The sequence below is a fragment of the Antechinus flavipes genome, chromosome 3 (genome assembly GCF_016432865.1).
Source record: "Antechinus flavipes isolate AdamAnt ecotype Samford, QLD, Australia chromosome 3, AdamAnt_v2, whole genome shotgun sequence".
Classification (NCBI taxonomy): Eukaryota; Metazoa; Chordata; class Mammalia; order Dasyuromorphia; family Dasyuridae; genus Antechinus; species Antechinus flavipes.
In genome coordinates this window covers 455418768-455446668 of record NC_067400.1, presented here as the reverse complement: position 1 = coordinate 455446668, position 27901 = coordinate 455418768, and the positions used below count along the sequence as shown (strand labels likewise).

At 38.0% G+C, this 27901-nt stretch overlaps 1 protein-coding gene across 3 annotated transcripts in view; it reads left to right on the top strand.

Annotated features, from left to right (window-relative positions):
* Positions 1-27901, top strand: part of MTUS2 (microtubule associated scaffold protein 2) — a 451993-nt gene that overhangs the window by 381453 nt on the left and 42639 nt on the right. For all 3 annotated transcript variants that reach the window (XM_051986519.1, XM_051986521.1, XM_051986520.1), the window contains one exon: positions 17148-17362. In XM_051986519.1, the coding sequence (XP_051842479.1) occupies positions 17148-17362 (215 nt within the window). The remainder of the gene's footprint in view (positions 1-17147; positions 17363-27901) is intronic.

The window sequence follows — 27901 nt, the reverse complement described above, 5'->3', positions numbered from 1 at the left end:
GGCAGCTGCTAGTTTTATTATAATACATTCCCCATCGTAGGGGTAGGAGCAGCTGTTCTTTGCCCCTTTTGGCTGCCTGTGACAATCCTATCTGTACTGTGTTTCTATTCTCATTCTCCCTTGCCTCCATAAATAGTTTTACAAAGAATTTCAGTTTATGTTTTATTTTCCTCTGGTTATGGTCAGAGAAAGCATGCCCACATTTTCTGATGCTTGCCACAAGAGTGTGTACTTCTTCCTCCTTTCTCTCAAACCATAAAAACTCTAGATGGAAGTGTTTCCAAAAGCAAATGAAATGGAAACCTGATTATGTTGTGAACCGTATGTCCACACAAATCTCTTAGTTTACTAAAGATTCAGTGATTCCCTTTTTCATCCCAGGCCTTTCAGAAGTCTCAGAAAATTAATCTATATTTTATTGCCTGTATGAACTAATCTGTTTAGCATTAATATTTCTGATTATTAAAGGTTATTCTTTAATGGGACAGATTCTAGAAAAGTGTCACGCATAGAGTAGCACTTAATAAATACTTATCAAAATGCTGTAAAAAATTACCCTGGCATGCGTTCTATCAATAAAAAGTTATTTAAAAAAAACAGATATAGTAAAAAAAAATAAAATAAATTTTAAAAAAAATACTTATCAAATGGGTGAATGAAGACTCCAAACTTTAAACATTCTGACCATTTTGTATGGAAGGCCTTCTACTATGCCTTACAATCTTTCCTTCTCTTACATCAGCAAAAGATATTGGACATAATTCAACTCTTCAGTTTGAATATTTTAGGCCAGATCCAGACAGCCCCAAATGCAAGTTCACATTCCAAAGAGATTGAGTTAATGAAACAAATTTTCAAAGAATCTTTTACCAAATATACTTAGTAATAAGTACATGCATGTACAAATCTTTACTCTATATGCACAAATGGTTCCATCCTCTACTTCTTCTCCAGCAGACTGCCCCCTCTAATATCCTTTCATTAATCTTCAATCTCTCCCTCTTTACTGGATACATCTCTAGTGCTTACAAACATATTCTATGTGTTTCTCATACTCAAAAAAACCCCAAAAACATTTAATCCATCCACTTCCACTAACTATCATCCAATATCTCCTCCCTTTTGTGGCTAAACAACCTGAAAAAGCAATCTACAGTTAGTACTTCCATTCCCTTTCCTCCCATTCTTTCAACTTCAGAGCATCCTGGTTTCTAACCTTGTCATTCAACTGAAACTGTTTTCTCTAAAGTTCTCAATGCTTTCTTTGCCAAATCTAACGGCCTTTTCTCGATATTCAGCCTTCTTGATCTTTCTGCAGTCTTTTTCACTGCCAATCATCCTCTTTTCCTGAATATTTTCCTCTTTCTAGATTTTTTGTGACACTGCTCTCTTTGTGAGGCTTGTCATCCTGTCCTCTTCTTCTGATCAGGGATATTCCCCAAGGTTTTATCCTAGGTCCTCACATTCTGTGATATTTTTCTTGATCTCATCAGCTTCAAGATATTCAGTTATCACCTTTAGGTAGATGATTTTCAAATCTATTTAACCAGCTCAAACCTCTCTGTGGATCTTCACTTTCACATTTCCATTGGTCCATTGGACATCTCAAATTGGATATATTTTATACATCTTTAACTCAATATGTCCAAACTCATTGTCTTTTTCCCCAAACCCTCCCTTCTTTTGAATTTCCCTATTATCTGTCATGGATATCATCTTCCCCTCCAGGTACCTAGATTTGCAACCTCAGTGTCTACCTTGCCTTCTTACTCTCTCACTGCTCCCATAACCAGTTTGTTTCCACATCCTATTGAATTCCACCTTTATGACATTTCTCATATAGCCCCCCTTTTCTCCTCTAAAATTTTTTTTCCTCAAACCAAACATTCTATTTCTCAGTTCCATATATTTTCACTGACTCCCCTTCACATATAGAAGCCCTCCTCTCCCAGTTTCTACTGCCTGGCTCTCTGGGATCTTAATGGAGTTAGCAGGAGATGAGAAATTCCCAAGTATAACACAAAGGAACATGGGACAAACAACCAGACAGATTCATCAGAGAAGAAGTAAAACAACTCACCTTTTCAAGATGAAATATTCATAATAAGAGGCAATAGTCATTTTTATAGTGATTTTTATAGAGCTCTTTTCTGGTAGCAGTGGAAACAGACCCTATAGGAATGAGTTAGGCTTAGTGAGATCAAGGTGGAGAAACTGAGTTTGATTTATGTTATGAGTGAGAAACATCTGGAAAATTGATTATTAGTTGATATGCAACCTTCCCAGTTATTGAGGTCCTTAACTGTACATAGTAATGTACAAATAAAATATACATTATTACATTTAATAATGTAACAAATTAATTTGTTAATTTAAAAAAAATAAGTTTTAAATTAAAACTGAGAATTTAAGCTCCCCATTGGTTTCTTCATTTTGTGTGTTGGGGAGGCTTCCTCGATCCTTCAGAACACTAGTGTTGTCTCTGAAACTCTCTCTAGTTATCATGTATGTAACTTATTTCTATCAAGTTGTTTGCATGGCGTCTTCCGAAATTAATCTGGGGACAGGGGCTAATTTTGCCTGCCTTTGTCCCCCCCAAGTTAGCACAGTTGCTGGCTGGCTACTTAACAAATACTTGTTGACTTGACTTGTAGCATCATTTCAAGTCTCCATCTCTAGAGACATTCATTCAATAAGAATAGCATCCTGGGTGGGGAATAAATAGTTCAGCCCATCTGAAGAGCTTCCTGTCTTCTCAGGACTGATTTATATGATTTCCCCACTGCCATTCTGCCAGCTCTTCAAAACATTAACACCGTATAACCCACTCTAATTAGTCCTTTGAGAGCCAGAGACTGAGCCGCACAAATACAGCTTACAACAGACTTGGCATAAGATCATATATTTAGGGACTTTAAAGACATTTTCTTTTTTACATAGAAAGAAACTAAGATATAGTGAAAGTATGTCACTTGCCCAGGGTTATACACCTTGTAAGGCTTTGATGTTATTTATTATTCAGCCATGTCCAACTCTTTTTGACCCCCATTTGGGATTTCCTTGGTAAAGAGACTGGAGTAGTTTGCCATTTCCTTCTCCAGCTCATTTTATAGATGTGGAAACTGAGGCAACAGGGATAAGTGACTTGGCCAGGGTCACACAGCGAGTGAATCTCTGAGGCTGGTTTTGAACTCAGGCCTTCCTGACTCCAGGCCTGGCGCTCTATCCACTAAACCACCTACAAGCTCCTAAAATATCTCTAAGTCCTTAGTGTAGACATCATCCCTCCTACCCCTACTAAACCAAAAGCAAACAAATAAAGAAGTAATCAGAATGAGGGGCTTTGATACAGAGAATTGTACCAAGAGCTTGTTGCTAAGCAGACTGGCTTAGCTGACATACAAACACAAAGCACACAGCAAAAATAGAATTTGAACTCTGCTTTTCCTGCCTCCAAGTTCAATGCCCTATCCGCTACCCGACACTGCCCATTAAATGACCACCCATGATTGCCTGATTTTATCACATCCATGTGGGTATCTGGGACTATTTCTTTTCTCACTGTCAGTGTGCCTCTCTTTTAGAGGTACCTTCCCATTCCCTGCTTCTAATTTGCTGTGGAAAATAATCAAATTCGTTAGAATGGTGTGATTTGAGGGCCCAGAGGAATAAAATGCCAGACTTTGTGACAACTATTTAGAGATCTAAGAATCTTTTACTACTTTTATTTTTACTTTTACTTTAGGCAGGAGTGTGAGGGAACTAAACTCCCTTCAGAACCAATAGTTAAACTATCAGTGTGTACATTTATACCCCATAAATCAAAATCAAGACTTGACTTGCTATTTTATGGACTGGCTATACTTAAGGAAGTGATGGAGAAAATATTGTTACTGAAAATTCATTTTAAAAGGATCTCACATACTCTCCCCACCCATCCAGAGAGCCAGTTGTTAAATATTTGTGAACACACCTTTGCTTATAGGACATACTCCAGAGAGTAAGGTTTCTGTAATACTTGACCTTTGAATAAGCAAGTCTTCTTGAGATTCCCTTCAATAAAAATCTATTTTCATTTTAGCTAGGTAGCATTTGGAATTCTTAGCTGGAACTAAAAAGGGATGGGGGGAGTCAGAGGTAGACAGATAGGATGGGAGGAGACAGGATGGCCCTCTTAAGGATTTAATTATAGACCCTTGATTATGTTCCACACATTCTTCTCCAGACCAACAATTTCTCTTGGAAATTTCTCATTCTAGCTTAGCTTCTTTGCAGAAATTTAATAACTAAAATATCATCTAAGACTTGGTTTTCTTTTGGAAAGGAGGGTAGGGCATATTGATGGGTCTGCTGCAGGAGATTAGCATCAGCTAGTAAAATGGGAAGATCCTTGTCCAGATTATGAGCCTGAGGAGATCCTTCAGCAGCTCACATTTCGGGTTTCTCTCCATGTAAAGAATTTATCAGGTGTATTGTGAATTAAAGAGGAAGATTTTCATGGAATAAGCTTGAGCCTGCAAAATAAAGGACCTGTTTACTATGATAATACTATCTTCTGAAGACCTGGCATTCCGCCTATTCCTAAAAACTCCAATATTTATTAGCTTGTGTCTATAGGCAAGTAAATCATTTAATCATTTAGTTTCTAGATAGTCCTGTGAATAGTATATTACACTTAGAATCAGAAAGACCTGAATTCAAATTTGGCCTCAGATAATTGCTATGGGATTTTAGACTAGTCACTTTATCTCCCTCAGTTCCCCACCTCTGTAAAATGGTATAATAATAGCACCTCTCTCATAGGGTTTTTATGCTAAAAATGAGATAATATTTGTAAATAATTGTTCAAACATTCAAGTACCATGTAATTGTTAGGTGCTTTCCCTTCTAATTCAGGAACACGTCTTCTGAAATCAGAAGTCATAGGTTCAAATCTCATCTCTGACATTCCTGTGCAAACTTCAACAATTTGCATAAATCTCAATTTCCTCATGTGTAAAATGAGCTAATTAGACTCGGTAGGCTCCACATGTAACTCTATGATAATAATTCTTTTTTAATTGATTATTTTTATTTTATTTCAAATACAGATTTTTTGAGAACCATATTGGGAGAAAAAAATTAGAACAAAAGGGAAATACGTGAGGACCATGTTAGCACTCTGGATACCTTAGAATCAGCTGGAGTCAGGAGAAGCAAAAGTCCTTGGTCTTTATTCTTGGTCTTTGAAGGTAGGAGTGAATTGAATGGATGCAGGATCTCCACAACCTCTCCTCTTTGACTCCCACCCAAAAGTGACCCTAGCTAGTTTTACTTCACCCTCTAATCCCTCCTGCAATTCTCTATATACACCAATTATTGAGCCAACATAGAATAGTAGGAAGGGCCTTTTTCCAAGCATATGCTAATAGAGTTATTATCCAATAGGTAATTAGCCTTAAGTGCTCCGTTATCTGATCTCAGTGTATTGATTCAAGAGTTTTAGCCCTTTACATCTCCCGCTTTCTTTTGTTTTAGAACACAGGTGGTCACGCTATCCCTGACTTCTCAGGGAGGTAAGAACCCCAAAAAGAGAGGTGATCATGCCCCCCTGACTTCTCAGGAAAGGAAGTGAAAACACCAAAAAAGGAGGTGATCACCCCCCCTGAATTCTTAGGAGGGGAGGTGAAAGAACTAAAAAGGAGATAATGCCCTCCCTGACAGCTCAGGAAGGAAGATGAAAAGCACCAAAGGAGAGTGGGGGTTGCTAGCAGGTTTCTGGGCTGAAGGGTCTTATTAGAAACAGGCATGCACAAACCCATCAGCATGCGAGGTATTACACAAGCACATAGCAATAACGCAGAGGCTATTAGTGATCACTCTCCCCAGTCGGTGCAGGCTCGATGTGGTGTAACAAACATGAATTGTACAGGCAAGTAGTGGTATAACAAACAATATAAATCAATACGGTATTGTAAAAGATTGCCAGAAGTCCTAGAAGGAGGGTATGTAAACAATAGTCACACATATGCCTTCTTCAGCAGCCAAGAGATAGTCCAAAACCAATCTATTGTCCATTGCTTCACATGTCAGGGAATCCAATGATTCCTGAGGATTTTGAAGTCCTGCAACAGTCTTTTTTTGTGTTAGAGAATTCAGCAGATTTTCAAGTCCTACAACAATCTTATCATGTCTCAGAGAATCCAATGATTCCTGAGGGTTTTGAGGTCCTACAACAATCTTATCACTTCCCAAAAAATCTATTGATTCCTGAGGGTTTTGAAGTCCAACAATTTTCGATGTCCATGAGTCAAACACCATAACTGCCAGTCTCTTTCAGTGGTGAGCACAATCAGCAATGGAACCACCCAATGTTTCTTGGGTCTTCTCCTTCATTTCAAAGGTCTGCTCTGTCTCTCTCCAATGGACAGGGCAAATACGGCTCCTTGGCACCCATCTGATTCCTTCTCTATCTGTAGAGATACAAACAAACCCTCTCCCCCAAGCAGTTAGTCTATCTGGTCCCTTCCATTCACCACTTTCTGGGTCTCTCCACATCACCTGGTGATTATATAAAGATAGTGGAGCTGCTCACACTGGACACTGTCCTTCTGGTGGGTTATAAAACCTGTCTGCTGGAGCCAGTGCATCTTTATCAAAAATCAAGAAGTTAATAGTATAAAGAGCTAGATTTAGAAGTTCTCTAGGGTTACCTGTGGCTCCCCCTTTCTTTTGTTTTGGAGGAGCATCTTAATGTCCTTGTTTCTCTGCCTGTCCTTGAGGATTAAAAGATATGCCAGTTGTGTGTAAAATCTTATACTGTTCACAAAAATGTGCAAAATGTTTATTTTTATTTATTTATTTATTTTTAAAATAACTTTTTATTGACAGAACCCATGCCAGGGTAATTTTTTACAACATTATCCCTTGCACTCTCTTCTGTTCCGATTTTTCCCTTCCCTCCCTCCACCCCCTCCCCCAGATGGCAAGCAGTCCTATACATGTTAAATAGGTTACAGTATATCCTAGATACAATATATGTGTAGCAGAACCGAACAGTTCTCTTGTTGCACAGGGAGAATTGGATTCAGAAGGTATAAATAACCCGGGAACAAAAACAAAAATGCAAGCAGTTTATATTCATTTCCCAGTATCCTTTCTTTGGGTGTAGCTGCTTCTGTCCATCTTTGATCAACTGAAACTGAGTTAGATCTCTTTGTCGAAAAAATCCACTTCCATCAGAATACATCCTCATATAGTATCGTTCTTGAGGTATATGATGATCTCCTGGTTCATGCAAAATGTTTAGAAGTATATGCAGGATCATTGTCTGTTTTTATTGCTTGTGGCACACCCATAATTGCACATGCTTGGATAAGGAATTCAGTGACCACTCGGGTTGTCTCTTTTGCTGCTGGTATGGCAAAAGTGAATCCTGAAAAGGTGTTTACCACAACATGGATAAAAGACAGATGACCAAAAGATTTATAATGGGCCTCATCCATTTGCCAAATTTCATTGGGTCTCAAATCATGAGGATTCTTCCCTAGAGGCAGTGTAGGAATTTGGAAAGGAAGGCAAGCTGCACAGGCTTTTATTATATTCCTAGCTTCCTCTCTTATTATTCCACATTGTAAACGTAAAGCTTGAATAGCCTGATGATATTTAAGGTGGGATTCTTGGGCTTCTTGAAATAAAGGAGTATTGGCCAACATGGTTAGAAGGCTATTTGCCTTTGAATTACCATCAGAAATAGGACCTGGAAGTCCACTATGAGAGTGGACATGCAAGATATAAATCTTGCCTGGATGCTTTCTCATTTGCTTTTAAAGTTCCTTAAAGAGCTGATGTATTTTGGAAGCTACGCATTTTATTTGGGCTGTGGCAATTCTTTGTACCACACCTACTGAATAGGCTGAATCAGATATTATATTTACATCTCCTGGATAATAAGTAAGAGCTAGAATGATTGCATACAATTCATTCTGCTGAGTGGACTGAAAAGGAGTTCTGACTACTCTGTTTATAGTTAAGTCATGAGAGTATACAGCACAAATATTATGTTTGGATGCATCTGTAAAGATAGTTGGTCCTTTAAGAGGAACTTTAGAAACCTTTTCTTCAAGAATCCATCATCAACTATGTAATAGTCTGGTTATCTTTAATGGAGACCCGTGTGTAAAATTTGGAGCTGTGGCCAATAAAATTTGCCACTTTGGGATGGTTTCACAGCATACATTAGTTTGTGTATTAGTATAAAAGGTATATATTTTGTCAGGTCTTATCCCAGATAATTGAAATGCTCGCTTAATGGCCTTTAATAAACTTCTAGCCACAAGCACTGGGTAAGGAGTAAGGTTTTGTTCTGGTTGTGCTGGAAGGTTCACCCACTCTATCACATTATTTCTTGATGAAGGACTGCTGTGGGTGTCTCTAATGTAGCAAAAACTGATATTTCCAAGAGTTTTTGAGTGATTCTTTCAACCACATTGTATAAAACCAGTTCAACTTCTCTCAAAACTTCTTGAGCTTCTTGCTGGCATGGTGAGTTTAAAGCACTGTCTCCCCTTAAAATGTCATATAATGGTTGCAGTTGATAGGTAGTCAAGCCTAACACTGGACACATCCATTGGATATCTCCTATCAATTTCTGAAAATCATTTAAGGTGTTTAGCTTCTCTGTTCTTAAGGACAGTTTTTGTACTGTAAGCACCTTAGGGTATACTTCATATCCTAAATATTGAAAAATATTGAATTTTTTCTTCAGCTATGTACAATTTGTAGTATCTTAGTGTTTCTATGGTCTTTTGTAGACATGCATCTAACATTTGTTCCTCAAGTACACATCCCAATATATCATCCATATAATGTAATAGCAAAACTTTTGGAAATGCTTTTCTTACTAGAGCAAGAGCAGCAGCAACATACATTTAACACATAGTGGGGCTATTTTCCATTCCCTGTGGCAAAATTGTCCATTCATATCTTTTATAAGGCTCAGCTAAGTTAACTCTGGGCACTGAAAAGGCAAATCTTTTTGTATCCTCCTTATCTAGAGGAATAGAATAGAAACAGTCCTTGATGTCTATAACCCAAAGAGGCTATTCTCTAGGCAATTGAGTAGGAGACGGAAGTCTAGACTGAAGAGTTCCCATAGTTTCCATCTGTTCATTTACTTTTCTTAAATCAGGCAACATCCTTCATTTTCCAGATTTCTTTCTTACAACAAATACTGGGGAATTCCAAGGACTTAGAGAAGATTGTAAGTGTCCTTGATCAAGTTGCTCCTATACTATATTTAATAAGGCCTGAATTTTATCACTAGCTAAGGGCCACTGTTCTATACACACTGGTGTGTTTTCCATTGGATAGGAACAGGTGAAAATGTTGGCAGGCCTCCAACAGCAGCTCTGCCTAAAAAACCGAGGTACTCATTTTTAATCCTAATTGTTGTAAGATGTCTCTTCCCCACAGATTGATAGGAATTTTTTCCAACTATAAAAGATGTAAAAACTCCTGTTTCACCTTCAAAAGTCCATCTCAAAGGGGTAGCACTAACTTCACCTGCTATTGATCCTCCTACACCAGACATGTAGGTGTCTGTCTTAATCTTTGGCCAGTGACTGGGCCAGTTGGCACCTCTAATGACTGACTGTACTACTTGCACCAGTGTCTACCAGTCCTTCTAATGGTATGCCATTTATATAGATTGTGAGCATAAGTCAGTCAGCTGTTACAGCTGCTGTCCGGTGTATTCCTGGATTTTTTTGCTTGGAGTCAGAATCTGGGCAACTATCATCAAGTCTCTTATTAGGAATCTGTATCAGTAAACCTGATGCTACTACTTCTCCTGGGTGATAACTCACACATTGTCTACCTGTATTAGTGACTGGGATATTATCTACACATTCCCCAGTTTCCCACATCAGTGTGGGGATGAACACTGTTTTGTAAGTACTCTCAGGAGGTGAAATGGTCAAGCTACTGTGCCTGGAGGCAAGGGATCCATAGGCTGGAGAAGAACAGATTTCACTTCTCCAGGGGAGATCTCAGTAGTCCCAGGTACATACAACTCTATTCTCCCCAATTGTAATCCCTTTTTCCCATCAGGTTGCTTCCTGGCTGATTGATTGTGTAATCCCCTTCTCCCATCAGATGGCTTCCTGGCTGATTGCTCAAGTCTGGATACTGAACTTCTAGGCACTCTCTGGGTGTAGCATTGGCTGCCATCATGCCCCAAGTGTTTTTTGCCTTGGGCCCTGGGGCTGAGCCCCTCATCGTGTTTCCCTGAATCAGTCTACATTCTGAGGCCCAATGGAAGCCTCTGTTGCATTTTGGACATGGGGTATTGGGTCTTGTTCTCCCACTCTGTTTTCTCATTCTGTCTCTATACCAACATTGAGCTTTCAGATGCCCTACTTTACCACATTGAAAGCATTGACGAGTCTCTCTGGAAGTCCCTTGCCAAAAGGAAACCTGTCTTCCCATGTTGGGATCTTGGGAAGTCTGCAACATAGCCTGGCTATAAAAGGCATTTGTGCCCATTGTAGCACAGTGTCTTATGAGTTCCTCTAAAGGAGCATCCTTGTGCAGTCCTAGTATAATTCTTCTGCAAACCTCATTAGCATTATCTTTAGCAAGTTGCCTTATAATGTCTGTTACTGCATTTTCACCATTAGTTCGTAGGACAGCTGTCTGCAAACATCCTCAAAGGGTTCATTTGATCCTTGTGTTATTTTTGTGAAGGCCCCACTGTTGTCATTTTTATTGTGGAGAAAAGCCCATGCTTTGATAGCAGCAGAAGCAATTTGCTCATATGCTGCTAAGGGGTAATTAATCTGTACTGAAATTTCTGCATAAGAACCTGCACCTGTTAGTTGGTCATAGGTGATTGGAGGATTAACTCCACTATGACTATTTTGTTGGGCTTGTATCCTACAGAGCTCACTATATTCAGAAAGCCACAACAAGTTTTCTCCAGGTTCTAAGCATGTCCTTGCTAGAGATTTCCAGTCCCTAGAGGTTAAGATTTCATAAGCCAAATTCTGTAATAACATCTTAACATAAGCTGATATAGCCCATAAAGAGTGCAAGCCTTTTTCAGGTCTTTGAGAATTTCTTTATCAAAAGGAGCATATTTTCTACTTTCTTGACCTGAAGAGTTAAACTGTTGAATTACGGGATATATTTGTAGTTTCAACTCAGCTATATCCTTCCCATCCTCTATGGCTTTAAGTACTGCCTTTTGCAATCTAGTCATAAGAGAGTATGATTGCTAGTGGGGTAGGTACTGGTGATATCACTGCCCCTCCCACTACTCCTCCTCTCCCCTCCATCTGGGAAGGTGGAGTTGATGGGGGCATGTCAATAACCTGCTCCGTAGGTGTGGTTGAAGCTGCCATGTGAGACCGAGAATCACCATGCTCCCCCACCACACCCTTCACCATGCTCTTCATCTTCACTTAACTCCTCATGCCCTCTGGTGATATTTCTATTAATCTATTCTTTGTCTTCCTTTTTGTCCTCACACTTCCTCATCTGGCCATTCTTAAAACTTTTCTTTTTTCTATAACTTGCAGGATTCTTTAAGGCCAACTGTATTACGTTGTATGTATAGAATGTTTCCTTGGAAAGTGAACGAGGATCTTTATCATTGTAGTATTCACATAGTTGAACTCCTACTAGTTTCCAATTATCTGCCTCTATATCTTCTTTAAGAACCAAGGGGACCTGCGTTCTAATGTATCCAAGGGTCCAGGATCTGCAACCAAGTTACAATTAAGCCTTGTCCCTGAATCAACTTAAGTATGCTTTCTATAGCGCTCCCTTGGGGTGGGTGGGGGTGGGGCTGAGGATGAGGGAGAATCTTTTCCCAACATCTGCCCTATTTCAGCTAGAAAAGGATACTAGTTTAGCCCTTAACAAAGTAAGTTCCCTGTTCGTCTATTAAAATACTCATCCTTTATTGGTCCACACGATGGGCACCAACTGTGATGATTCTGTTAGCACCCTTGATACTTAGTCAGCTGGAGCCAGAGCCAGCATAAGCAAAAGTCTTTGGTCTTTATTCTTTAGGGGTAGAAGTGAAGGGGATGGAAGCAGGATCTCTGCAACCTCCTTCTCCCTCATCTACCACCAAAGTGACTCTGGCTCGTCTTACTCCACCCCCTAGTCCCTCCTACAATCCTCTCTATACACCAATCATTGAGCCAGCACAGTGGAAAGGGCCATTTTCCAAGCATATGCCCATAGAGTATTGTCCAGTCAGTAATTAGCCTTAAGTGCTTGGTTGTCTGACCTCAGTGCATCAACTCAAGAGTTTCAGCCTTTTACAGAAAAACAAAAAAAAAGAAGTGAACATACCATGTGTTGATGATTTACATTCACTCTCTATAGTTCTTTTTCTTGATGTGGATAGTGTTTTTATCCAAAGTTTATTGGGATTGCCTTGGATCTATGATACTAATTCATTTCACTACTCTGATCTTCAGATTCTTCTTCTGTAAAATGGGAATAATATCACCTGTAGTACCTTTCCTCACAAGGTTGCTGTAAGAACCAAAATAAATTAAATGCCAAATAAATGTTGGCTTTTCCCTAGCTTTACTTCAAATCATAGAGAAAATTTATTTTCTACCTTTAGTAGCACATTTATGTAATAAACAAATGTATCATTATTCCTTATTTTTTACATAAGGATAAAATGAGACATAGATTAGATTCTTGATAGGTATGTAACACAGAGATGCAGGTTCTGCATCTTCAGAGGGCCTTGGATATTGATACACACCTGTCTTTGTAAGACCCACATCTTTAAATAAATCACATTTAAAGATATAAAAATCATTCTTATCCATGGATCTGTTTGAATTTTGGGGGTAGTCTGCCAGCGCCTGATCTGGTATCCTTAGAAACATGAGGTCTATTGAAGTTAAAATGGCTCACCCCCAAACTTAAGGTGGATCAGTTACCACCAGCTCTCCTTTCTCCGGCAGCTATCTACCATCGTAGCCCTTGACATTACTTGTACTTCTCTGGAATCCCACTGGACAACTACAATCACGTATGACCCAGAAGTCAAATGGACTTAACTTTTCACTGACTTGTGAGCAGTAACGTGCTGCTTGCCTTGTAAATGGCCCCTGCTGAGAGCTTTGCTCAGCGAGGATGTCCACGTTACCTGTGGTCATTCTCCTCGGTTTCCTCCCGTGATCTGTGCCCCCATCCACGCAGCCAGTCCCTCCCTGGCATAGACCACAGTTTTATGAGAGGCTGTGGTTTTAAAAAAAAGAGTCAGCCTCTGTTGGCCAGCCTCTGAGGTAATTCTCTGAACAAACTGAGAGAGGTTCATTCCCGGAGTCACCCCCAGACTAGTAAGGATTCATAGTGCTTTTCCAGTGAAAGCATCTGCTGCATCTTTGGCTCTGCAGGGACAATTCCAAGCCACAGGAGAACAGTAGGAAAAACCCAGGCTCTACAACCAGGGGATGGGCTTGGAGGACAGACAAGCATTTATTAAACATCTTCTGTGTGCCAGGCAGTGGCAGCTGGTTAAAGCACCAGGTTTGGAACAATTTGGCCAAAACTTAGGGACTTGTCTCTGAGAGTTAGAAAAAGGGGGCGTAAGTCCAGAGAGGGTAACCTAGGTGGCACAGTGCATAAAGGTGTGCTGCGGCTAAGAAGGCTAATCTTTCCAAGTTCAAACTAGTTACTTAACCCCGTTTGCCTCAATTTTTCATCTGTAAAAATGAGCTGAAGAAGAAAATAACAAACCACTCCAGTATTTTTGGCATTAAACCCCCCCAAAAAAGTACTCACAAAGAGTTAATTTAATACATATGTATCAGGCACTGTAATAAGTGCTTCATAAATATTATTTCATTTAATCCTCACAACAACCTTGAAAGGTAAATTCTATTTGCATACCCATTTTATAGCTGAGGAAACTGAGGTAAACAAAGGTTAAGTGACTTGACCAGATTTGTATTCAGGTCTTCCTGAGTCTAGGCCCAGCATTCTATCCACTACATCACCTATCAGCTAGCTTCAGCCTTTATCTACCCAGAAACTGAGGGTAATTATGATGTGCCAAGAGTTCAGTGATTTTCATTGATTAATTATCAAACACTTGTTAAGCATCTACTATCTGTGAGGCACTGTGAAAAATAATATCATTTTTCAATGCATATACATTATTTGTCATCAGCTCACATTTACTATCTAAAACTAGCCAGCAGTAAATTAATTTTTCTGGCTGTCTGCTCTAATAAAGGGGTTGGATTAGTTGGTCTCTAAGGTTCCTTCCAGGCCCAAGGGTGTGTGTGTGTGTGTGTGTGTGTGTGTGTGAGAGAGAGAGAGAGAGAAAGAGAGAAGGTGGGGAGGGGAGGGTGGTATTCTCTTATCCACTCAAAATCTGCTGTAAACCATCGTGTTCCCTGACTTCCTATGGTAATGATTTTTATTGCCAGAATTTACATCTCTGTGGAACAGTAGTCACCATATTTCACCTGAATAAAAAAGAAGAATCCGGTTGCCTGATGCTCTTAAATTAATGTTCATTAATCTCTGTAGGAGAAATGTCCCAGTAGATGAATTTTTTAAAGTTCACAGGAGGCAAGAGAATATGCATTTCCTCAAGGACTTCTTTATAGGAATCCCTTCTATCCAGTCTTTGTCCCCATATTGCTTTTATTGCCCAGTATCTTCTACAGTCTGATGAGTTATGACTTTATCATGAACTCATCTAAAATGATTAATAATCATCACTTTAAAATATAACAGCAATTGGAAATGTGGGGGAAGAATCATGATAGCCAACAAATAATGAATGCTATCCATCTCCTTTACTGGTGAATCTCACTTTCCCCAAATTCCTCCATCCTCAGTTTCATAATAGTACTGTATGGGTTAGACCCTCCTTAGAAGGGAATCAAACTTGGATGCTAGCTAGAAAGGCAGCCCTTCCCTCTACCAGTATTCTGGTAAATCTGATCCAAAGACTCATAAAGGCACACCGCCTTAAGTCACTCTTCTGATCTCATAGACAGAAACATACTTAGGAAAATTCAATGGGCTATACTCTTCCCAATGGAATTGCTGTATTCATATAATTTACAGTAATAACTCAAGTCTCGAGCTCCCTCATATCATGGCCTAAACTCCCATGCTGTTCTTCTTGCTGCATGGACCACTTGCAAATATCTAGCCATCAAAGATGGAATATAGATCTAACATAACATAGATAGAAAAATACACCATCCATTAAAATCTTATTCCGTTGCTTTTTCCTTGTAGCATATTAGATCTTGAGGGAGCTCTCTCTCCTATTTTGTTTGTCCCAGGAGGCAAAGCCAGAATCAATAGGTAGAAGGTACAAAGAGGAAAATTTTAGACTTGACATCAGGAAAAACTTTCTAACTGTCAGAGAGTTCCAAAAGTGGAACTTGAAGAGGAACTGGACTCCCTCTTGTCAGCTCTTCTAATAGTGGTTATAGTTACTTCCAGCTCTCAAATCCTGTCATCTTGCAAGGGCAAGGACAGAGGGTTTTGTGTTAATTTTCATATCCCTAGGACCCAGAACTAATTTATTAAGCCCAATAAACACATATTCAGTTTGTTGAATGTACTATAAAAGTGGGTGCCACAAAAGCTTACCCTGAAAGGCTATGGCAGCAGAGCAAGCTAAAAGATCCAAGGATGAGCTGATTGTGTGCCCTCCGAGGGCCAGCCCAGCTCATTTTTTTAAAGGCTCATCATCAGGGAGCAGATCACCAGGCACTGATACTTGTTGGCCACAGAAACTCATGAAGTTCCTTTGCCAAACTATGGAGGGCTAGCGACCTGAGATGAGGGCTACACTCACTGAGGAACCTACAGGTCCTTAAAGGATCCAGATAACTGGATGTACACATAGAGTGATTCACAGATGCTCCAAAATCCAGCTGGTACAACCCAATGCTATCCACTGCAAATCGAAATGGGGGCCATTAAACAGCGAATAAAAATCTCTGTGAACTGCACATTGACTTAGAAAACCACATATTAATATTATCCCAATTTTGTTATTTTCTTTATTTTGTAAAATAGTTCCCAATTACATTTTAATCTGGGTTGATGCACTTGGGAGTTCTGTGGGCCAGATGCAACCTCGGGGCCATGTGTTTGACACCACTAGTATAACAACAATGGGTTGTGGGGAAGGCACTTGGCAAAGCATAAAAGCCAAATAAATGTGAACTATAGTAAACAACCGCGTGGAGAATAGGCTTGCTCTTCAGGAAAACCTGGGCCTAAATCCTGCCCTTGACACCTACAGGTAAATCACTTCTCTCCCAAAGTCCCCAGACAGCTAGGCTGGAAGATGCAGATGCATTGGTGGAGGAGGATGCTGGCTAGGACTTCCTTACACTGATGAAGCCCCGGACTTGTCAAAAATAGTACTAGCCAGAATGTAAAGTGCTTTGTTCATGTTTTTGTTTTCATTTTCTCTAGTCATCCTCAGCCTAACCAGTCTTAAAATAAGAGGTCTTTAATATGAAATGGTTTAATTATTTCCCCAGACTTCAAGGAAGTATGAGTCAAAAATATAACAAGCTAGGGGCGGGGGAGATGAGAGAAGTAAAAAAGGTATTGATAATTACTACATTCTGTGATCCTTACCCACCTCATTAAAAAAAAAAAAAAGGCTTACTTAGGAGTACTAGGGAACAGGTCTCCACCAATATTTTATATCCACCAGGAAAAATATAGGGAGAAAAACTGGTTGCAAGGAGAAAAAATGTCAATAAAATCTTGATTTTTTGAGGGCAGAATTATTCTTTTTGTCTTTATAGCCTAGCACAATTGTCTAGCATATGGTGAGTACTTAATAAAGGTTTGTTGATTGATTCCTTCATTCATCTTGCTCCTGGTAGCTTGATTAGGTGGCTGGAATTCATTTCTGAGAAACATTTTTCACTTGGCTTTTTTGAGTGAGGAGGGATTTGTGGGAGTCTTCTTCCTTTGGATAAGGTTTTCCTCTTTGGGCATCTTTACCTGACAATCTAAGTCTCTTATTTTATATTTATGATGATAGTCTCACTTATCCTACAAATGTAGCTGGGATAAAGCTATTTCACAGTTTTATGTTCTTGTTTTTTAAAAAATATTCTGTTGTTCTTTCCCCACAGCCTTCAATACAGCCAAATGTGAGAAATTACAAAAAGAGAAAGAGGACCTGGAGAGAAGGTTTGAGGACGAGGTAAAGAGACTTCGTTGGCAGCAGCAGGCTGAGCTTCAGGACCTGGAGGAAAGGTTGCAGCAGCAGTATGTGGGAGAGGTGAAACGCCTGCAGGAGGAACACCGGATGCAGCTAGCCAGGCTGAAGTGTCAGCACCAGGAGCAGGTCAGCACTTTGGAACACTGGGGGACTGGCTCTCCTGACCTGTGGACAAAGTATAAAGGGGAGGGGAGAAGAAGGGGAAAACCAGCACAGTTTTATAGCAGCTAGCTGGCTCAGCCTGGAGTCAGGAAGATTCACCTTACTAGCTGTCACTCAGACACTTCCTAGCTGTGTGATCCTGGGCAAGTCACTTCATGCTGATTGCCTCAGTTTCCTCATCTGTAAAATGAGCTGGAGAAGGAAATGACAAACCACTCTAGTATCTTTGCCAAGAAAACCCCAAATGGGGTCGCAAAGAGCTGGACATAACTGAAAATGACTGAATAACAACAAAAAGACATAGTTTAAACAAGACCTTATGCATTTGTTCATTGAATGAGCAAACATTTATTAAGAATATTTTCTTGGAGGTACAGTGTTGAATTCCATTAGAACACAAAGGAAATATAGGTCATTTTTGCTATTTTTAGAGAGACGAAGGGACTGATGTTGCAAAAATATCTTGAGGGGACATCCAAACATAGCAGCCAGGAAAAGGAAGAGAAACTAACAAAAGAGTCTGAGAGGGAGTAACCATATAGAGAGTGGATCAGAGAATTAGGAAAGTTCTGAATCATTAAAACCAAGGATGTAAAGAGAGTCAAGGAGGGATTGGTCAATAGTAGATGGTTCTGAAGTCCGAAGACCTTTAAGTTCTGACTGTTGTTATTTAAATTTAAATTGGAATTAATCTTTTTGGCTTTCTTATGAGAAGACATAAATTAAATCATACAAGTTGAAAAAGTGTAGATGGGTTGGGATTATCATCATTGGAAAGAATATCTAAATTGATATACTCAAAATCCAATAGAATATTGGAGTATTGACAGTTTTTTAAAATTCTGTTTATCTCAAGGTATATATAACAAATGCTCATGGGCAGCAATTTGTTGTCTGTGCATAATTAGGCACATGGTGCTGGGTATATAGTTTGTATATTTACATATTTTCTTGGGATTATTCTTTGTCTGTTTTATATACATTTATATATATACATATGTAAAAATATATATATATTATACATTTTATAGATCATAGAATCACATAATATCTGTATTGGAAGGAACCTTAGAATCCATTCATTCCAATCCACAACTAACCAGAAATATTGGCTACCCAACAAATGATCATCCAATCTTTTTAGGGGAAAGTCATTGGCCCCTGAAGAAACCCAGAACACTTTGAAATCACTCCAAACATCAGTTAGTTTTTCCTCTGAGCAAACTTAAATCTGTTTTTCTGCATCTTGCATCCATTGTCTCTGGTAGTTGTGATTTGAATAACATTTAACTTTTGTATTATGAAAACAATTTCTAAGCAAAATTAAGGATCAGCAGTATTTACACTAGTATTTTTGATATGTTCATATTTATATATTTTTTTCTTATCTCTTTGTTGTCAGAATCCTTAATAGGCAATAGTTTATATTTCAACATGTTAACATAATAGATTTAAGAAATTCTATATATTTCATACATTTAACTAATTCAGATTGGCCATCTCCCCAATTTGTCAAATATGTGCAATTTTATTAAAATATGCATTTGTAACCAGTTCCTAAGTGGCCCAGTGGAGACTACTACTCCTGGAGTCAGAAAGACTTGAAATTAAATCCTGCCTCAACCACTTACTGTGTGACCTGGGTGAACCACTTAAGTTCAGTTTTCCTCAGTGCCCTCTTCTGTAAAAATGGGACTAATAATAGCACCTACCTCCCAAGTTTGTTGTAAGGGTCAAATGAGATATTTGTCAAGTGTTTTGCAAACTTTCAAATGATATGTAGATGCTAGCTTTTATAATAATTATTATTTATTTCCATTTGCAGGATAGAATAAATTCAATCAAGCAGTTAATTCTTCCAATGATTCCCATTTCCAGAAACAAAAGACAGGTCTAAAAAATAAAGCAGTAATAAATGGTCATGTTCTATTGAAATTGCTCTTTGCAAGCTCACTGGTGACCTCTTACTTACTAAATCAGATGGCCTTTTCTTGATCTTCAATCTCCCTGATCTTTATTATTATAAATATAGAGCTGGAAAGAACCTTAAAAGCCATCCCCTCTAACCCAATCATTTTACAGATAAGGAAACTAAGACACAAAGACTAGAGTCATTTGCCTGAGCTCACACAGGGACTTTTCTACCCTTTGTCCCTAAAAATAACATAATTTTTCAGATGCTTTCCTAAATGATCACTGTCTGTCAAAATTCTGTCAAAATTCTGTCAAAAAAGAAAATGAAGTTAATCTATGAACTTGTTTTTTATAAAGTCCCATTGGTTCTTTGGGATTACGGCTGCCTTTTCAAGATGTGTACTAACTATCCCTTTAATATGTTCTAGAATTTTGCCAAAAATTGGATTTAGTCTTACTGGTTTGAAGATTCCATTTTCTTTTACCTTTTTTTTTTTTTAAAACCATGCTATTTGACCTTATTTAGTCCTTTGGCACCTCTCTCATTCTCCAAGCTGTTTCAAAGATTACTAATACTTTATTTTAAGGTTAGAGTATTCAAATACTCCTCATGCAGTAAATGATTGATCTTCAATTGTGGATTATCTAATTTGTATGGATTTACTAGTCCACTCAATTCTTCTCTTGCTAACTGAATTATTAAGCATATCACTGTCCCTTGGAATGTCCAGCAGAAGATGAATAGGAAAGGGAAAAAAATGATGAATTTCAAGTCAGATTTTCTATTCATGCAATTTGTGCATTAACAATCAGCAGTTAGATGGCACAGTGGAAAAGCACCACATTTGGAGTCAGACACTTACTACTTGTATGATTTTGGCAGGTCACTTCATCTCCATCTGCCTCAGTTTCTTCCCAGGTTTATTATCAGGATCAAATGAAATACTTGTAAAAGGCACTTAGCATAGTATCTGTACACTGTAGGTACTAAATGAAGGCTTATTTCTTTTCCTACCAATTCTGCTAAAAAGTCTGATGGAAGAAGAGTGGAATGAATGACTAAAGTGAAGCTTTGGATTTCATGGATTCATGCTATTATGCTCAAGTTGCTGTTATCATGTGACCCCTGTCTTATTATCATGGACAATAAGGAAATGTTAGTATTGACTTAGTGGGATAATGGCATTGCTGCTCCTCAGGAGCTTTCAAAGACCTAATTAGCCAGTTTGTTTTCTATTCACTTTCTCTTCCAGTAATGGGTAAGGGGAGTCTGTGTTTTTCCACATGGCATTTTCTAAAGCTAAGGATGTGCTTTAATTAGAAATAGTCTTAAATTAGAATGACTCCCAGCTTCAGTAGAAGATTTTGCCCGCAAGATAACTCCAAGCAACTTACTTTCTGACTTTGCCAGTCCATTATAAATTAGTGTGAATTGAGCTATATTTCAAGGAGAAAAAGCTTCTCTCTCCAAGGTCAGGGTAATAGATGGAGTCTTTCAAGAAGTAGGACATTTCATCTCTGATACTCAGTCTCGGAGGGAGCCTGGAGGGAGAATTCTCTGAGGAGAGCTTTGTGCTGCTGGGCTTTTTAAGTGAGCTTGAATCTGACACTTTACAACAAAATAGTGGCTATTATATGTGTTTATTCAAGTCAGCTTTCACTCCTAAAACTACCCTCAGTATAAACATTCCTTTCTTGAGTTATATAAAACACATTTTCAAATACAAAAAGAGTAAACTTTTCCCCTTTTTATTTCTTTCTCTAACTTTTATTAGGAGGCTACCTTTCTGTGACATTCCTTACTGCTCACCTTTCCCTGGGGCAGCCTTTGGGCATTTATTAAACACTTACTGGTGTCTAGGCTGCTCAGCATTCAGGGCTGGGAAATACCTGCTCATCTGTCAAGGGTTGGAAATGTTTAACCCTGTACATTTGTAAAAGAATCTGTTAATGGTTTCCTTTTTTAAATATCCTGCATCCCTAAATAACCAGATCCATCATTATAGCCTCTTTGGGGAGATATGTGCAGCTATACCCCAGAGCCTAACACTGTATCACCAGGTCACTAAGAAGCATCCTATGCCTCTGCTCCCAAATCAAATCTCACCTCTACAATAAGCTTTTACCAACCCCTCTTAATTCTGGTGCCTTTTTTCTCTTGTTTCCTGTTTACTTTGTATAGAACTTGTTTGTAATTTTAAAATTTCTTATTTGTTACTTATTGTCCCCCCCCCCCCCCATTACATTGTAAGCTCTTTGAGGGCAGGATCTGTTTTTTGCCTCTTTTTTTGTATCCCCAATGTTTAGCATAGTGCCTGACTCATACTAGGCAAATAAATGCTTATCGACTGGCTGCTATGTCAGTCAATAATTATGGCAAATTTTGCACCACTCATTGAAGTCAAATATTTGGGTAGCCATTTTGCTGTTTTCCTGGGATTCCTAATTGTATATATTATAGGATATGCCCAGATTCTCTCACTTTAAGCCTTTCTGCCTAACTAACAGATTGGCTTTGATGGATGCAGGGGACTTTCTCCATTGTATTACATTGTGTCTTGAGTCGTGTTACATTGACAAAACAGTCAATCAACAAACATTTATTATGCTCCTACTGTACAAAAGCTGCGTTAGATCAGAGAGTTACAAAGACAAAAGTAGGAGAAACAACATGAAGAGAAATAAATATATACAAAATATCTACAAAATAAGTAAAAGATAATTTCAGAAGGGTGATATTAGCGGGTGGATTCCAGAACATACTTCTTCTAGGAGATATATGCAGAAAACAGCTCGGCTTCTTCTGTCATCAGATAGAATGAGATCCTAGCAGGTCACCAGTACATGGAGAATAAAGCCATATCATCCACAGGGCTCCATTCCTTTTAACTGGAAATAAGGAAGCAATGGGACCCTAATTTCTAGGGTCTGGTGTGATAGGCACAAGACACGCACCAAAGAGTGCTACAGTATAATGAAACATTCATGATAGAACTGCATGCTTGCAAGCAGAAGTCTGGCTATCATGACAGAGAGAGAAAAAAGGGGAGAAAAATCTACTTGTGTCTGGAAAGAAAATGTAGGGAGATGTTGCAACAGAGCGTGTGAGACATTCCTGTGGTTTGCCATTTGTTTCATCTGATAGTCATACTTTTCTCTGACTTAAATGAGAATTTAATATAATTTAGGTTCATTTCATAAATTAAGCAATAATAGAATAGAGCCCCCATTTATTTCTTCATGCTAAATGTAAATCTTCTCTAAATGAATTAACCAAGGCTTCTGATAAAGAACATGAGATAATTCTGTAAAGGGCTTAATGAAATTAACCCAGCATCTCTTTAATTGTGTCTGGGGACTATGGCTCTGTCATTATGCTTGTCCTATTATTCAGCACAAGTGTGCATCAGATAGCTGTGGGAATGGAATGGTATTATTGGCAGTAGCTGGTTTGTTATATAGAATAAGCATGTTGCCATCATTTATTAAATAGGATACTCCTCATGATAGTAAAGATATGTTCTGGCCTCTTTAACCCAAAAGAGAGAGTATTGGCAGTTCAATCTAATTTATGAATCATCATAAATTACTCACTGGGCCCCTAGGAAACTAAAAGTTTAAAAAAAAAAAGTGTATGAAGTCTGCTAGATCTGCCAGAGACTGGTAATAGTTAAGATAATAATTAAGATAATAGTTAAGATAAATAATTAGCATCTGATTTTTGTTTTCTGATCCAGGGTTCATAAGATAATTTTATGTTTGTGATGTATCCATGTCCTACTCACAATATAGCTCTGGAGCCCTGAACTTGAAATCTAAGCACCTTATTTAATTCTGGATGTTATCAACATCACAATTTCTCTGGGCTTCATTTTCCCTCATTTATCAAATGGAAATAATAATTGCACTCCTGACCTTACACATTTATGAGAAAGTGATTTTTAATTGTATAGTGCTGTATTAATATAACATTTTCCTCTTCTCCACTTTACTTTTACTGCCAATGTATCTTACAATGTTGACTTCAGTTTCTCCATTACATTATGTACATAGCACTGTTACTATAGGGGAAATTACCCTGATAACATTATTTCATTTCGTGTATGTTTTTGTGTAACCAATTAATGCCATTAATTAATGCTTATTCCTCTTACTATGCTTTTCAGGAACAATTTAGATTATAAGACCTCAGTCTGAATTATCTACTGGTCTTTGTATTAGTGAGACACCAGCATATCCTCCAGTTAGAAAATAATTAGGAGATATGAGAGGAGAGTGATAATTTTCTGACTTTGTGAAGAAATGCTCCCAAAAGAGGGAAAGTGGCCCAGTAAAACAAGTCAAGGATAGTATAGTGAGTCTGTCACATTGGTCTTTTCTCTGAAACATGGTGGGTAGTAACTCTTTAATGTCCCCAAAGATCTATGAACTTCTAAACTGCTGATAACAGTAAGACATATTTCAGTTTTAGCTCAAGCATTCCCATTAACTTCATTCAAAAACTCTCAGCCAAGACAGTGGATAATTAGTAATTGTTCTAGCTAAACAGCCCAACAGCATTGCAGTGAATCAATATTTCATTAATAATAATTCCTTGGAGTATTTGTGGATATATGGGACCATCACACCATTCTTAGTATATTCATACTAGTATTCTATCACTATGCAATCAAAGGCACACCACACAGCAAATCATGAGTGAAAGCAACAAGCTTTAATAAAGATTACTAACCGATGCATATAGACTGTCAAGGGGATATGGGATCATTCTTCAAAACGATGTCTTGTCACTATCTCATTCTGGCTCTGTGCCTGGAGTCTTCTAACTTGGAACATAGCCACCCTGCAGCTTTCTCAACCTGAAATATCACTGTCAGATCCTTCCCTTCTCCCACTGATGAATTCTTCCTGGTGCCTTTCATTTCTAAAAGGATGTAAGCTGGCCTTCATTTTCTTCCCAGCCCTTTTCCTTCCCTCTGAGATTGAAAACCACAGCCCTGGACCAGGTACATTTATACCCCATACCACACTCCTACTTTTCACATCTCTTTTGTGAGTTGGGACCATCTTTTTGCTTATATTTATAGCCTTAGTTCCTGGCATAGTGTTTGGCACGTAGTGAGTACTCAATAAATGCTTGTTTCCTTCCTTTCTTCCTTCTGTAGCTTAACTTTTCTGTTCATCCCTTCTTCCCCACAACTTAATATACAGGGAACAGAAGGAACTGAATGTTTTAGTGGGAAGTGCTGAATTATTTTGCATTTTGCTATATGATCTGTTTTTCTCCAAATAATTTGTGGGCTGTTGTAGGTTACAGAATTAACTGATATCAGTAAAACAAGAAAAAAACCTATTTCCGTTTTCTACTTGTGATTCATTTCTGCACTAATCTGAGGTAGCTTTGAGATGGTGATGTTGAAAAAAAAAATAACCCTTAAACAAGATTGGGATGATTAAATAGTATCATATTCAGCCTTTCTGTAGAGAGGAAGAGAAATGTTCGTAACTTTGGGCCTCAAAGAAAATATTGCTTAATTAAGAGTGCTCAATAAACAAGAATGAATCATTGCAGGTGTCTGTCCTCACCATGTTTCTAAAATCCAGCTAACAATAAATAGCAGTAGTGTTGCATTGTGAACTTTGACTGTTGATGCTGCTGCCTTGATAAATAAGGTTCTCATCTATGTCACCTTGGCTGTTGTTCAGTCGTTTTTCAGTCACATTTGACTCTTTGTGAGTCCACTTGGGGTTTTCTTGGCAAAGATACTGGAGACGTTTGCCATTTCCTTCTCCATTCATTTTACAGTGAGGAAACTGAGGCAAATAGAGTTAAGTAACACCCCCAGGTCACACAAATTAGGAGGTGTCTGAGGCCAGGTTTAATCTCAGGAAGATGAGTCTTTCAGACTCCAGACACAACATTCTATCCAGTGTCACCGAACTGCAAGTCACTTAGCAAAGAAGAATTCAGGTAAATTCTCCCCAGAAAGTATGGTACCCTGAGAAATTGTTCTGTTTCAATATACATTTTATATATATACACATACATACATGTATATGTGAATATATTTGTATATTAATATAAAACATGCATTGGAGAACATGAATGTGTATGTACATGCATATATATGATATGTGTGTGTATTTATATATATATATAATGGAATAATGGAAGCTTAGAGATTGTGAAGTCTATATAAAGCCCTGGATGACATAGTATGAATTGTTCCTCATATTGAGGGACTCAAATATCTTCTGAAATTTCTGAAAGAGAAACAAGAAAATTCAACTTTATGTAGTATTTTAAGCTTTACAGAATACTTTGCTGACAACAGCCCATTGGAAACACAAATTTCCATTTTATTAATGTAAAAGAATAAACTGAAGCTCAGAAGTTGTAACTTACCAAGGGTTACTACATTAACTAATATTAGAGCTAGGATTTGAACTTGTGTTTTCTAACCTCATAATTCTCTTTGCACTATAATGTTCTCTTTACTGAAAAGATACTTAGTTTCAGGAAAAGGAGACTGTCTGATTCATTCAGTCATTCATTTGTTCAACAGACATTTTAAGTACTATATTTTAAGTGCTCTCTCTCACTTCTCCTTTTTTTCTCTCATTACTTTCTCTATTTTTTCTCCCTCCCTATCTATTTTCAAGGAGCTTATGATTATAATCACACTTTAATAATATGAAATAGGTATGCATCCTGAATTAATGAGATCTATGATTTAATATTACATAAGCATGCTTATTCCCTTAAGGGGCTAATAACAAAATAAAAAAATAGAGATAACACAAATAGCCAAATAATAAAGCAATCCTTGTGTCAAATAAGCCCTAATCCCTGACACAACAAATCTAAGAATAATTTAGGAGAGTCGCTCACAAAAATCTCACTAATTCATGCATCCACTTAGGGAAACCTTGGAAGCATCAGTAACTGCCTTGTTTTACTGTCCCAAACTAGGGCTTCAGTTCTTTTGCAAATAATCCTACCATGAAGACATTAAATATATGACAAATTTCATCTAAAAACACACACATAAAAATGCAGAATGGAGTTACACTTGAGTCCTTTAGCTGTCAGGAAAACTCTTCTTTTTTAGGCAATGTCCAAAAAAACCAAACCCACCTCCCCACTGATAGGTTTCATATAGTTAACATGAATCATGTTGACTATATAAAACCTATCAGTAGCAAAAATAAGAGGTCTGAATGGTCCCTTATTGCACAGGTTCCCTGTTTTATTATTTCTCAATTACTAGTTTAATAAACTGAAGAAATCTTTTTTTAAACAGCTACTTGTATCTCTCTGTTGCACAAAACTGCTATCTCTTAGACATTATAAATTATTAAAAGTTCCTGGATATATAGTTTATTAACTAGGTAACCAAAAACATAAACTTATCATTTATATCACGCTAAAGATCACAGCCAATCTTCTTTGTCCATCACTATAATTCTTGACTTCTGATTTATGTAATACAATTCCCACCACTGAAGTATTTCTCAAATCACAAGAATTCTCTTCCTTTAGCAAGAAAGGAGTAAATTAGTTCTCTAAACAAAGAAGTCCTCTTCATTCTTTTTTCTCTGTCCCTCAATTTATCTCCAACCAGGAAAGAAAAAAGACTCTTTACTAACAATTCCATATGGAATGATAGTATATAACATTGAGGAACCTTTGCTGTGCCCATACCCTTGCTCTGCCTATCTTCTGCTTTGTATCAAAGCATATAGTTTAGACTGAGTTCAGTCCTGAACCACTTGTTTCTAATGAGAGTGTTTAGGTTTCCTTTTCTCACTTTCTTTGGCTAGTGAAACTCCATTTCTGGCACTCCTAAGACAGATTTAGTTTAAGCTATGACTTATATCTAGGGTTTCTCAAAGAAGGGGAAAGAAAAGGTACCCAACGTACCATATGAATCAAGTTTGAGCAGAGAGATAATTTATTCTTTCACATAAAAAAAAAAAAATTAAGCTAGACACAAAAGACTCACAGCATTCATTAATAGAACAAGTTAACATAGGATTCAGTAACAACTTTCAGCTCCTATTATATCTGCTGAGAGGCTGATAATTTTTTTTAATAATTTTTTATTGATAGAACCCATGCCAGGGTAATTTTTTACAGCATTATCCCTTGCATTCATTTCTGTTCCGATTTTACCCCTCCCTGCCTCCACCCCTTCCCCGAGATGGCAAGAGTCCTTTACATGTTGAATGGGTTGCAGTATATCCTAGATACAATATATGTGTGCAGAACCCAACAGTTTTCTTGTTGCACAGGGAGAATTGGATTCAGAAGGTATAATAATCCCGGAGGAAAAACATAAATGCAAGCAGTTTATATTCATTTCCAGTGTTCTTTCTCTGGGTGTAGCTGCTTCTGTCCATCTTTGATCAATTAAGGCTCTCTTTATCGAAGAGGTCCACTTCCATCAGAATACATCCTCAAACAGTATCATTGTTGAGGTATATAATGATCTCCTGGTTCTGCTCATTTCACTCAGCATCAGTTCATGTAAGTCTCGCCAGTGAGAGGCTGATAATTAAACCTCGCTGGAACATAAAGCAGTTTAC